This window comes from Callospermophilus lateralis, chromosome 10, assembly GCF_048772815.1.
Source record: "Callospermophilus lateralis isolate mCalLat2 chromosome 10, mCalLat2.hap1, whole genome shotgun sequence".
Classification (NCBI taxonomy): domain Eukaryota; kingdom Metazoa; phylum Chordata; class Mammalia; order Rodentia; family Sciuridae; genus Callospermophilus; species Callospermophilus lateralis.
The window spans coordinates 26,939,735-26,952,212 of NC_135314.1; the positions used below are offsets into that span (position 1 = coordinate 26,939,735).

Sequence of the window (12,478 nt, forward strand, 5' to 3'; positions counted from 1 at the left end):
TGGTGTCCCTCAACCTCAGTCTCAATGTCTCGTTCCAGAAATGTACATTTTCCTGCTTCGTCTCTGGGATTTCTAATAGACTTTTTGCTTATTTCCCTAATTTAGGAAAAAGAGTTCCTGCATCATATGAACAGTGTCTTTGGAATTCTGAATATGAGTTCATTGCTTAAGAATGTAATGAAACCACAAACTGAGCTAATTAGATAGGTATTAATTTTGCAAAAATAGGATGTTGTAATTCTATAAAGTTTGTGTTATTCTTTGGATAACTGATGCTTTTTAAATTATCCTTATGATAGTCCCAATCCCTTCCGGAACTAGTTCCTGTGATTTCTTCATACTTATTTAAATTACCTTACTGAGGAACTCAAACAAATAAGGAAATATAGTGATACTTACATATTTATTTTACTTAACAAACAAAAATACAGTGCCTTTTTTAGGTAGGCAGCCTCTAATTTGGATGGCTCCCAGTAACACCCCACCTTCTGGTATCCATCCCCACAAGATACCAAAAAAATCCATCTTCCCTTGAGTTTGAGTGAGATTTAATAACTCTGCTAATGAATGACATGGCAGAAGTGTTGGGATATCTCTTCCAAAACTGAATTTTTTTAAAAAGACTCTTCTATCTCAGGTGTTTCCTTCCTCTTGCTGCTGGCTATCTCTCTCTTGGAATTCCAACTGCATGTAAAGTTCAGCCTATTCTGTTGGTAAATACTGGTAAAGAAAAGGCTCTAGGAAGAGGCATTCCCACTGACTGCCAGCACCAATTCACAGCTCCTTAAAACATTTCAATGCTAGTCAAGGCTTAGGTGTTGCAGCCATAATTGAAAATGTGAATGTAACTTCATCAGAGACCTTAAGCCAGAAACATCCATTAGTTAAGTGACTTCCTGATTCTTTACCCACAAAAACACTCATTTTTGTTTTAAAGTACTAAATTTTGAATAATTTTACCCAGCAATAGAGAATAGAACTCTTAATAGGAACCAGGACACTGCTCCAAATGTTTTACTAGTATTAACCAATTTAGTTTAGTCCTCCAAGCAAACATGAGTAGGTGTTGTATCCCCAATTTCAAATGGGGCGATTAAGGCACAAATGTATCAGGTAAACTTTCCAGGTTTATGCAGCTAATAAATTGGCAGTATCAGGATCCCAAACCAGCTCAGCCCCAATGTTGTGCTGCCTTATGTGATGACAGAAACCTCCGAAAAATAAAATCTAGAAAAGTGAGACTAGAGGGAAAGCTGGAAGGAGCTAGGAGATCTGCCCTCACCCCTTCTTCCTCACCTTTGTTTGATCTAACTGGAAACATGCATCATTGAGAATCATGCCTCACTATAATCTCCAGTTATCCCAATGTTGTCCATTGAACAGACCTTCATAAATATTGGCTTAGTTTTATTTTTATTTGCATAATAGTTTATCTTATGATGTGACTTTGTAAACATGAGATGTTATTCAATGTTTTCTATATGGCAGACACTGTTCTGATTATATATTATATATACTATATTATATAATATTTAGTTTTCCAAACAACTTCAGGAGTAAATAAAATTATTACTCCCAAATAAGCACAGAGAAGTTAACTTGCCCAAATTTGTACAAGTCTAAAATGTTTGAGTAGAGGTTTAATAAAGGCACCCCCATTTCAAGACCCTGAACCCTTAACCACTGTAATATTTTCATATTTTAACTGTTTTTATTCCTTTTTCCTGAAAAAAAGCCCCCTGGATCAGGTAGAACTATTTATAATTTGTATGCATATTATAAAACAACATTAAATCTTCTTAACCATTAAGTTTGATATCAAACTGTGTTTAAAAGTAGATGTAATTGCCACTACTCCATCAACCTATGAAAATGATTATTGTATATGGTTCAAACTAATACTATATATAAAGAAGCATAGCAGCCCCATCCCAATATTTAATTTAATTTACTATACCTACAATATTATTGTTTCAATTTCCTCCCCCATTCTTGAATTACAGACTCTTAAGTGTTTCTTGTAGGAATGAGACATTGGTGGAAAAATGGAGTCACGTGGACTGGATTTTGAATCTTATTGCCTAAGATTCTCTTGGAAACTTAGTGTCATTTTTGGTGAAATTGGTAGATAATATGCTGTTCAGTAAGGACTGAAAGTAGCAAATACTTCAAATGTCTTCAAATGTCTGGCATTGAGGACTATCAGTAATAAATATTCCTCTTGTCTTCAAAGTAGTTCATGCTGTTTAGGATTTTCTTTCTATCTGATAAGGTAGATAATTTACATATTGAGTTTATATTCTTAATCTATTTTGAAGTTACAATCCTTGAACAAATTAGATAATCATGGAGTAAACTTTTTTCTTAAATACAAATGTATGACTTCTTTGTAATCTAATCATTTTGAGTACCCTGTACTTTGTTTCGGGCATATTTCATTGATTAGCAAGCTTAATGTGGACAATTGGAATATAATGTGGAAATGAGAATAAAATAATAATTTCTCAAAACATAATGAATTCATCTTTGAATAATTTTGACAATCAGTCATTTTTTTAAAATTAATTTTTATTGTAGGTTGTTCAAAACATTACATAGTTCTTGATATATCATATTTCACACTTTGATTCAAGTGGGATATGAGCTCCCATTTTGTATATGGGGTAAAAATGGGAGCTCATATTAGTCATTTTTAATAATTTTAGTTTTGTTTAACTCTTAAATATCATATGTAACAATATATAATAATACTGAACCAATACTCAGATTAAAAAAACAGAACACAGCTATTATCCCAGGAGCTTACTTTACAGACTCCATCACTACACCCTCACATACACACACCAAGGATAACCAATATCCCAAATTTCAATACTATAGATTAATTTTTTTTTGGTTTTGATTTTAACTTTAATATAAATAGAATCATAGAACCATACAATGGTATTTCTTTGTACCTAGCCTCATTGATTCAGCATTATGTTTGTGAGATCCATCGTATTGCAGCTGTCATACATTTCATCCCATGACTACACAAAGTTCCGCCATTTATGCAGGCTACTGTTGATGTCACCTTAGATTTTTAAATTGTGCAGCTTCTCTGATTTATTAAAACTATAAGAAAAGAGAGGCACTATGGGGCTAGGGTTATGGCTCAGTGGTAGAGCGTCTGCCTGGCATGTGTGAGGTACTATGTTTGATCCTCAGCGCCTAATAAAAAAATAGATAAATAAAGGTTGTCCATCTACAATAAAATATATAAAAAAAAAGAGAGGCACTATGGTATGAATTTGTCCCCCAAAGTTCATAGGATGGAAAAAATCCCAATCAACAGTGTTGAGAGGTTGAGACTTTTAAGGGTGATTCACTCATGAGGGTTCTGCCCTCATGAATGGATCAGTACCATTATCACAGGAGTGAGTCCTAATAAAAAGATGATTTCAGCATACTTCCCTCTTCTGTCTCTATCTCTTCTCTTTTAAAGTCTTCCACAATGAAATGGCAGAGCAAGAGGGCCCTTGCCAGATATGAACCCTCAATATTGGAGTTTCCAAACTCCAGAACAATAACCTAAACAAATTTCTGTTCTTTATAATTTACCCAGTGTGAGATATTCTGTTAAAGCAATACATAATGAACTAAGACAAAAGCTAAAACAAGTTTTAATGGTATTTCTGAAATGCCTATATCCCTTAATGGATTCTAAATAAATATTTATTCAGCGTTTATAAATTACATCAAGGATTGTAAAGCCAGGACAATATTTCGAATATCTTACATTCTATTAGAAGGAGATTTAGTTAATATTTAGTTTTATAGATTAAGGCAATTTTTTTCATAAATACCCTTAGGAAATGAAGCAAATATATATATATATAGGGTTGCATAGAAAGGAAAAAGGGGAAGACAAAGAAATGGTTGATGGCCTTAGCAAACATGTTAAATAATTGTTTAAAATCATGTTGAAAATGCCACTGAAGTTTGATCACTTCAAATCTGAAAAGCAATTCAGACACAATGTTGATTTTATTCCAAAAATCTGAATTAAAAATTCCTTCAAAATATGATTTGTACTATAAGTCAACAATATTATCACAAATGTATACCAGCCAATAAATATCTCTCTGAGGTTGATCCAGATATCATAGAAAATTGATATTTTTTAGGCAAATAGTAAAAATTCTACAAAACGTTTTCAAATAAATCAGACAATAAAATTCAGTTAAGATATAATTATCAAAAATATTGCCCTTTCTTTAAACCTAAAAGCAGCTCAACTTTTCTTTGATTTCTCCATCATTTCATAAACTATACAATAATTCAACACACACATATACACACTCTAACACCAAGTTCATTATTCTATAAAAACATTTGCTGGGCTTGAGCAATGTGAAAGGGTCTATGCTAGGACCTATCATATAAAGAAGATTAAAACTGAGCACCTGCCTCAAGTAGTTTTTTTTAAAGGGGGACAGACAAGAAGTAGAGCAGAGCCCATCACTACCATGATAAAGATATGCACAAGAGGTAAGTAAGGGGACAGATGAGGGGCACTCAGATCAGACTGGAAGGCAAATGAAGATGAGTGGTCCTGCACTAAGGAAGTTACTCCTGAGATACTTAGCTCATGGGGGAATGCAGAGAAAGCAGGCATGAACAAAGTACGAAGCCTGAATGCAGTGCCTGATGGTGAGAAATTGGGGCGTCTGTTAGTGTATGTGCCAACTCACAGTCAGGAACTTGCCTTTGAGCATTTCTCCCCATCCTTATTTTTTCAATACTAATGCTGAACAATTGTTCTATTCAGTATCATCAATAGGCAGCTAAAGTAATTGATCTTTTGTCTCCAAGTCCTGTGTCATTCCAGCTTCTGTTGTCATTTGAAAGAAGAGTCCTTTCTGGTGTATCAGATTCTGTGGTGCCCCAAATTCTATAATCCTTCCAGAGTCTAGAACAAGCACTCTGAAATAAGAAGAAAACCAGTTAAATAACCTGCAATAGGGTTTTCTGATCTTAGAAAGGTAAGATTTTTAAATTGTCTTATGAATTAGAATAAATACAATAAAAAATTTTTAAAAAACAAATTACCATATGAGTTATTTCATTCCAAAAAAATATAGATACTACTTAACTCGGGAAATAAATCAAGTTTTCTAATATTCTTCTAGCATTAGAGTTTTCCTCTAATTTGGAAAAGATCTTCTATATCATATGGGGAAATATAGTATTTCTAATACAGGTAAACTTTCTTATTAGAGGCAAACAATTAACGTGTTTCCTATAGATATTGTTTATTTTTTTGAAAACAAAGCATACCTGTCTGAATCAAAGATAGAATGTAGTCTATGAGCAATGGTCAGGATGGTGCAATCAGAAAACTCCTTCCTGATTGTGTTCTGCACCAAGTTATCAGTCTCAAAATCAATAGAGGCTGTTGCCTCATCCAAGATGAGAATTTTTGTTTTCCGAAGCAAAGCACGAGCCAGACAGACGAGCTGCCGCTGTCCAACACTGTAAATGTAAACACAAAAAATGTAAAATAATTTCAGCATTGGACTTTATGGTAATGACTCCTGTTCCTAAACCCTGATATTGTTATTCTTTTTTTCTCATTCATTTTCTCATTCATTATTATTTTTTTCTATAAACCAGACACTTGTCTAGGTTCTAGAAATGGAGCAATGAAGGACAGACAAAAATCTGAGTAGAGTTTGGATTCTCCTGGAGGACACAGAAAATAATAAAAATAAAATAAATAGAAAAAAAAGAGATAATTGAGTAAGTGCATAACAATAGTAAGGATACCAGTATAGTAGAAGTGTATTATAGAATTTTCATAAAAATATGTATATAAAAAGTGCTAAGAAGAATTCAAACATTCATGAAGAGGGGTTATAAAATGTGGGTGAGGAGTGGACATGAAAGGCTAAGAAAACCCTCACCAAAGGAGTTGCCTTTCAGGTCAAGGCCAAAAGTTAACCCCCAGAATTCTGGTGCAGACTTATTCCAGGCAAAGTGAATAGCATATGCAAAACCCTTGAGGCAAGCAGGTCTGGCCTGGCAAACTCAGGAAACAGAAAGAGGTCATTGTGCAGAAACTGGATCAGGAGGGAGATTAATCAAAGAAGTGGAAGTCCTGCTGTGCAACCTTGAAAGGGGGTAGCTCATTTTCCCTGGGTCTCTGATCACCTGAAAGGGGTTGTCTTAAGACAACACACAGAGATGAAAATAATACCAACATTTACTGAGGCTGCCCCTTTATTACCTGTCCCTCTTCCCTGAAGGGAACCAGCAAGGGTATACTTTAAACAATGCCAGTTCTAAAACCCTTGGAAAGCTCTGTTCTTGCAACTTACCTGAGGTTTTCACCACCTTCTGAGATCTCATGCAGCAGCTTCTTGGGAAGGGACTGCACAAATTCTTTTAAGTGACACAATTCCAGCACCTCCCACAGCTCACTATCAGAATAATTGTCTAAGGGGTCCAGGTTCATTTGAAGAGTTCCAGAAAATAAAACAGGATCCTAAAAAATAAAGTAGCCTTCTGCGATCTTACTGTCATATGAGTCAACACATTTTTTAAAAACATATCAGAAAACTAACAGGAAAAAAGCAAAATGATCAAACCTATTACATTTATAAAATCCATTTTACATAAATAAATAAACTACACAGTACCACCCCCCCCCGCCCCAATCTGCTGTTCTATTCCCCATGGTTTCAGTTACCCATGGCCAACCATGGTTAAAAAAATATATTAAGTAGAAAAGTCCAGAAATATACAATTCAAAAGTTTTAAATTGCATGCCATTTTGAGGAGTGAGATCATATCTCCCACCATCCCACTCTGTCCTATACAGAATGTGAATCATCCCTTTGGTCAGTGTATCCACACTGTATAACCTACATGCCAGTTAGTCACTTAGAAGTCATCCTGGTTATCATACCAGCTGTCTCAGTATTGCAGTGCTTGTGTTTAGAAAATATTTATTTTACTTATTAATAGTTTCAAAGTGCCAAGTAATGCTGGCAACTTGATATGCCAAAGAGAAACACTCAAATGTTTCCTTAAAGCAAAAATGCATCTGGGCACAGGGGTACATGTCTGTAATCTCAGCTAGTTGGGAAATCAACTGGGACAACTTATTAAGACCTTCCCTCAAAAGAAAACAAAAAGAGGGCTGGGCATATTTCTCAGTGGTATAGTGCTTGTCTAGCTTATGAGAGGTCCTGGTTCAACCTCCAAGACCAAAAAAAAATGAGAAGGAAAAAAAATTTAAAAATTTATGGTGCTCAATAAGGAAAAAATAATTGTTTGCTGAGGTTCCTAAGACCTACAGTAAGAATGAATCTTGTGTGAAACTCTCACAAAAGAAAAAGAAATTTGTATTAGTTTTCCTGTTGTGCCTTATACTAAAAAAAGGGGGGAAAAGTCATAAAAAACTCATAAAGTTTATAAATAAAAATTTAACCAAATTAAAAGAGAGAGAGAGAGTGCGGGGTGCATTCTCAAAACTTACTATTTTTTTAAGAGAATATGGCTATAACTGTTCTGTCGATAGTTATTATTAATCCCTCATAGTACCTAATTTATAAGTTAAGCCTTACCATGGGAATATAAGGATAGGAAGGAACATAAGCAAAATGGTTGGAAGTGAGGAGAGAAAGAGAGAGAGGAAAAAAAATAAGAAGAAGAATAAAGAGGAGGAGGAGGAAGCAAGGGAGGGAGGGAAGGAGGGAGAGAGGGAGGAGAGAATGAGGGAGAGAGTGTGAGCAAGATAGCTCACCTGAAATGAGTTAAGAGATACTGCTTTCAAAACAGGTCTTACCTGTGGAATTATATTGAGTCTACCACGAAGGTCATGAAGCCCAATTGTTGATATGTCTATTCCATCAATAATAATTTTGCCTCCTGATCTCTCCACAATTCTAAATAAGCTATTTGATAGTGTTGATTTACCTGCCCCAGTCCTTCCCACAATTCCGATCTGTAATGAAATGATCATAAACAGTTCACATGGTACATTTTGTAAAGGAACAGAGCCTTTGCTCTACCCAAATGTGTTATTTGTCTCATTTGGGTCAGTGGGATCTAATTCTGCCAACTAGACTAACTTTGACTGGTGTGGAAGATATAATGTGTCTTCCCAAGATCTGTTGTGTGTAGACCCTCTTTACCCACTGAAAAGACTCTGGATACTAAGTTTTCCCTCTAGCTTTGAGTGAACTAGTTGCCACTTAACTAGAGAATCCCAGTCACTCCAGTGACAGTAGGTCATCCCCGAACCATTCCTGAACATCCAGTATATGGGCATCACTGAGGATGAGGTAGTTTAACTGGAACTTCAGAATGAGAATTTTCTCTACCCTTCCTCCCCACAACAAACAACTAATTAACAAAGGGGACTGGAAACTTTTGCCAGACAGGTTGGAAAATACGAAGGGATATCTATAATTATCCCTGGTGTATTAAAACAACTTCATATTAAATTATCAAGGGACCCACAGGTAATGTTAAGGGTCTTGGACTCCTGACCAAAATAATAACCACCCCAGTGACTGAACATGTTCCTATAGTCATAAAAATTAGTACACTATTTTCTGGTTGCTGATTTGCATATTGGTGTTAATAGAAGAACACTAGGAAAAGAGTTGTTTTGCCCTAATGAAAGATCTTGAATCTGACAAAATGCATCAGAAAACCAAACCAAACCAGAATCTCTTGTATTAACTGGGGTAAGCCAAATGCTAGATTAATTTTACTTGTTTCAATAATATTTTAGTCTTTAATACCATGGCAGCAGATCTGGTTTAAAGTGTTGGAACAAAATTCAGGTTACAAAAGATGAATCTCTGATAAAACCCAAGTAGAACATTGCTGTTATTTTTTATGTTACTTCCATTTATGTGTAAAGCATATTTTTTAAATGAAAATAATGTTTCAAATACAATTGTAAAAAAAATAAAGGAAAATTACAGAAGAAAGTAAAAGATCATCTGGAATTATATCAGAAATAACAGAAATAACAGCTATGTTTGATGACTATTCTTATATTTTTGCTAATGTGTCTGTTTACTTTTTAAAAGACAAAACTGATATTACACTACCAAATGTTTTTCAAACAATTTTTAAACCAAATTTCATCTCAATCATTAGAAAACATAATATCATGAACTAATTATGCCATTATATGGATTTACCATATTTAGGTGAATATTTATTTATTTTTGACATTTGCTTTATAGAGAAAGTAAAAATAAAATGTACTAAAACTGTGTTTCATAATAGTGTACAATTTAAAAATATATTTTTTTCTTAATAGAGGGAAAATTAATTTTCTACTATCAACCACATGTCTTTATTCCTCTTGCATTTATGAAATATCTTTAAAAGACCATCTTATAATAAATATTATATTATACTTAACAAAGTGCATTAGATATGGTACCTTCTCTTCCCCATTAGTCTGGAAAGTGATGTCTTGTAATGCCAAACCAAGATCATCTCGATATCGAGCTTGATAATTAATAAACTCCACTACCCCTTTATTGGGCCATTGTAATGGAGGCCTTCTAGACAAAATCCAAGGTGCCTTAAAACAAAGAAATATTCTTTAAGTTACACTTACAATAAAATAACACCTTCTTTTCCCAAAAAATAATTCTTCTACATGCAAGCAAAAGTGAGGAAAAATGATAAAATACATTTATAGATATGATTTTCTGAAAATAAATACTTAGGAACATAAAACTTCTCATCAGATTATAAGAAAATTTTAGAAATAAATTTTTAGAGAGAGCAAAGCTTCCCATCATCTATCAAGTTTTCAAGACAAACTTCTTAAAATCCTATAAAGGAGTTTAGGGAAATTTGAAATTTTAGCTGAGAGGAGGACAATTTGTCTCTCATTCATTCCCTAAATACTAAGTGTTTATAATGCCAATTTTACTTACTGGAGATTCAGCAAAGAGGAAAACAGATAAAGTGATCTTCCACTTTTGAAGGATATGTGCTAACAGGGAGGGAGATAGAACTACATAACATAATAACATAACAGGAGGAACATTGGATGAACAAAGTTTTGGAGAATAAGCATTTGGTAGAGGTGGTAGGAAGAGGGCATGATTGTGAGCAGGGTCATTAGCAAAGGCTACACTGCACACCGAGAGGGAACAAGTCACAGGAATGTCAGCAGAAGAGGATTCAGGGCAAAGGAAACTGTGTGTGCCAAGGACCTGAGATGGAAGCCTGCCTGGAATACTGGAGAGACTTCAGGAGGTAGAACACACAGGACTGCGTGTACCTGGGTGGCTCAATGAAGTACTTCATGGGAGGGTGTAAGGATGGCCTTAGACCTTATTCTAAGCAACTCCATTTTAAAACTCCAGTTTGAAACCTGCAGTCTCACCAGGCACACCAATGGAGCCCTCCAGTATGCCCCTCAGGCTCAAACAAGTCACTTCTCCCCACCCTGACAAACTCAGAGTGAAGACTCTGGCATGTTGCCCTCACCCTGATAAGAGCGAGAAGCAAGAAAATCAGGGAGAGGATCACCAGACCAGATTCTTTAACCTCAGGACGAATGATGTCACTGAGAAATCAAGTAGCAGCTGATAGGGATTGAAAAGACAATCAGAAGCTCCCAAATTTAGTATAAATGATGGAGCAAATGAGCAGACATTCAGTCAGCAAAGAAGGATGCACACAATCCTGAGAGCCTGATGAGGAACTGGACTGACAGCCCAACTCTTCTCATCTGCCTGATCCTCTGTGTCATTCTCACCGCTCTCAAACTCTACAGCAGCTTCATGATTTTGGTGAGAAAAGGACTTCTCCCTGACCACCTCCTCATCCAGCCATTAGCTCCACCCCAGGAGAAGCCTGCCTTGGTTCCTGACCTGATCGCCATGGTCTGAGTGAGTGTGCATCTGCTGAACTCAGAACCTAAGGCTTGAGACTTTTGATCTGACACTTGAGCTTAGAACGCAGAGGGAATGTCTGTCGTGAGTCTGTCATGATTAAGTGTGTTTGCAGTGCTTAGAATTAATCTAGAATTGTTTGCTGTGAATTGATTATGTCTATTGTAGTGCCCAGCATTAAGGACTGTCATTTTCTTGATTAAGAACCTATGGAGTGAAATAGATTGACTGATTTGAAAAAATCATTGAAAAGGGCAGAAGCGCATGGAAATTCTTTATTTCTCCCCCTCAACTGCATAAATTGCACCTTTTGCCCATCGCGGCAGAGAGACAGATGGCCAATGTCAAGTTATACCTCAGGTAACATGAGAACTGAATATGGAACATTTGTGATCTAGGTAAGAAAGGTTCCATGAAGTGGTGGAATCAGAGGCCTGTTTAAAGAAGAAAGGAACTAGAGACAGCAAGTACCGGAAAATGTTCCAGAGAATTCTTCTACAAAGGGAGCAGAGAAAGGGGGCTCTGGAGGGGGTGAACAAGGTTATCTAAACAGATAAACCTCTTCTTCATCAAGAGTTTTTGCAGGGGTATTTGTCACAATTTGCATCAAATTACATGAAAATGTTTCTGTTTTTTAAATATGTGTATACCTACACATGCATTATATTGTATTTTTCCAATATGAAAGAAATATATATTTATTAAAAATTTTCATAAAATAAAGAAAATGTTATTTTTATGTAAGTCATCATATGGTAAATGGACTAAGAAAACTGAAATTTGGTTCCTAAAGATTATGAATATAGAATAATTGTCCATGAGAAGGAAAGGCAAGAGCTAGGAGAGAATCCAGAGGACAATTCAAAGTTTAGGAAGGAGTTGGAGGATGTGGAAAATACTTTAGCTTATTTATAGGTTGTGTAAAGTAAGGGAGTAGGAAATTAGAAAGGTAGGAAAAAAAGGTAGAGAGGTGGTTAATGGAGAAAGGTCTGAGAAGACAGGAAGAAATAAAACAAAAAAATATAATTGGAAATGTTAGATTGTTATGTGGGGAAGATGTATTTCTTCCTTAGGGTCCAAGCAAATGAGAGTTATATGCAAAAGAGGAAAAAGAAATTCAAGTCACCTTCACTATCTGCCCTATTAATTTATGGAACTTGGAGAGGGAGATCACTTGATGAGCAAAATACAAAGATAACTTAAATTTTATTCTTTATCAATAGTTAAATTTTTTGCCTTCCCAAATTATAGTTGATTAAAAGGAAGATTTATTTTCCTTCTCCTTCCCATTCACTGAGGTGTTAATGATGAGTTAATGAAACAGAAGGTATAATCACTACAAACAAAATTAATCTAAAAACTGTGAGGACTCCAAATAATTATAAGATGACTATGTAAAGACTTTTTTCACAATGTTAAATACCCCACAAAGTTATAATTGTAAATTGTGTATTTTACCCTATATCAGTAGAGGACAAATCATCATGTCTTTTGAAAACAGGTTATCCTATTTCATTCTCATAACTTGTTGAAACACCTTACAATTTGTGGAGAGT

The 12,478-nt window shown here is 35.1% G+C and overlaps 1 protein-coding gene across 1 annotated transcript in view; it reads right to left on the reverse strand.

Annotated features, from left to right (window-relative positions):
- Positions 1-3,886: 3,886 nt before the first annotated feature.
- Positions 3,887-12,478, reverse strand: part of LOC143407775 (multidrug resistance-associated protein 1-like) — an 89,427-nt gene continuing 80,835 nt past the window's right edge. Inside the window, exons 24-28 of the mRNA XM_077110388.1 lie at positions 9,452-9,595; positions 7,832-7,990; positions 6,360-6,526; positions 5,320-5,514; positions 3,887-4,965 (exon numbers count right to left, since the gene is read on the reverse strand). Of these exons, the coding sequence (XP_076966503.1) occupies positions 4,827-4,965; positions 5,320-5,514; positions 6,360-6,526; positions 7,832-7,990; positions 9,452-9,595 (804 nt within the window). The 3' untranslated portion in view covers positions 3,887-4,826. The remainder of the gene's footprint in view (positions 4,966-5,319; positions 5,515-6,359; positions 6,527-7,831; positions 7,991-9,451; positions 9,596-12,478) is intronic.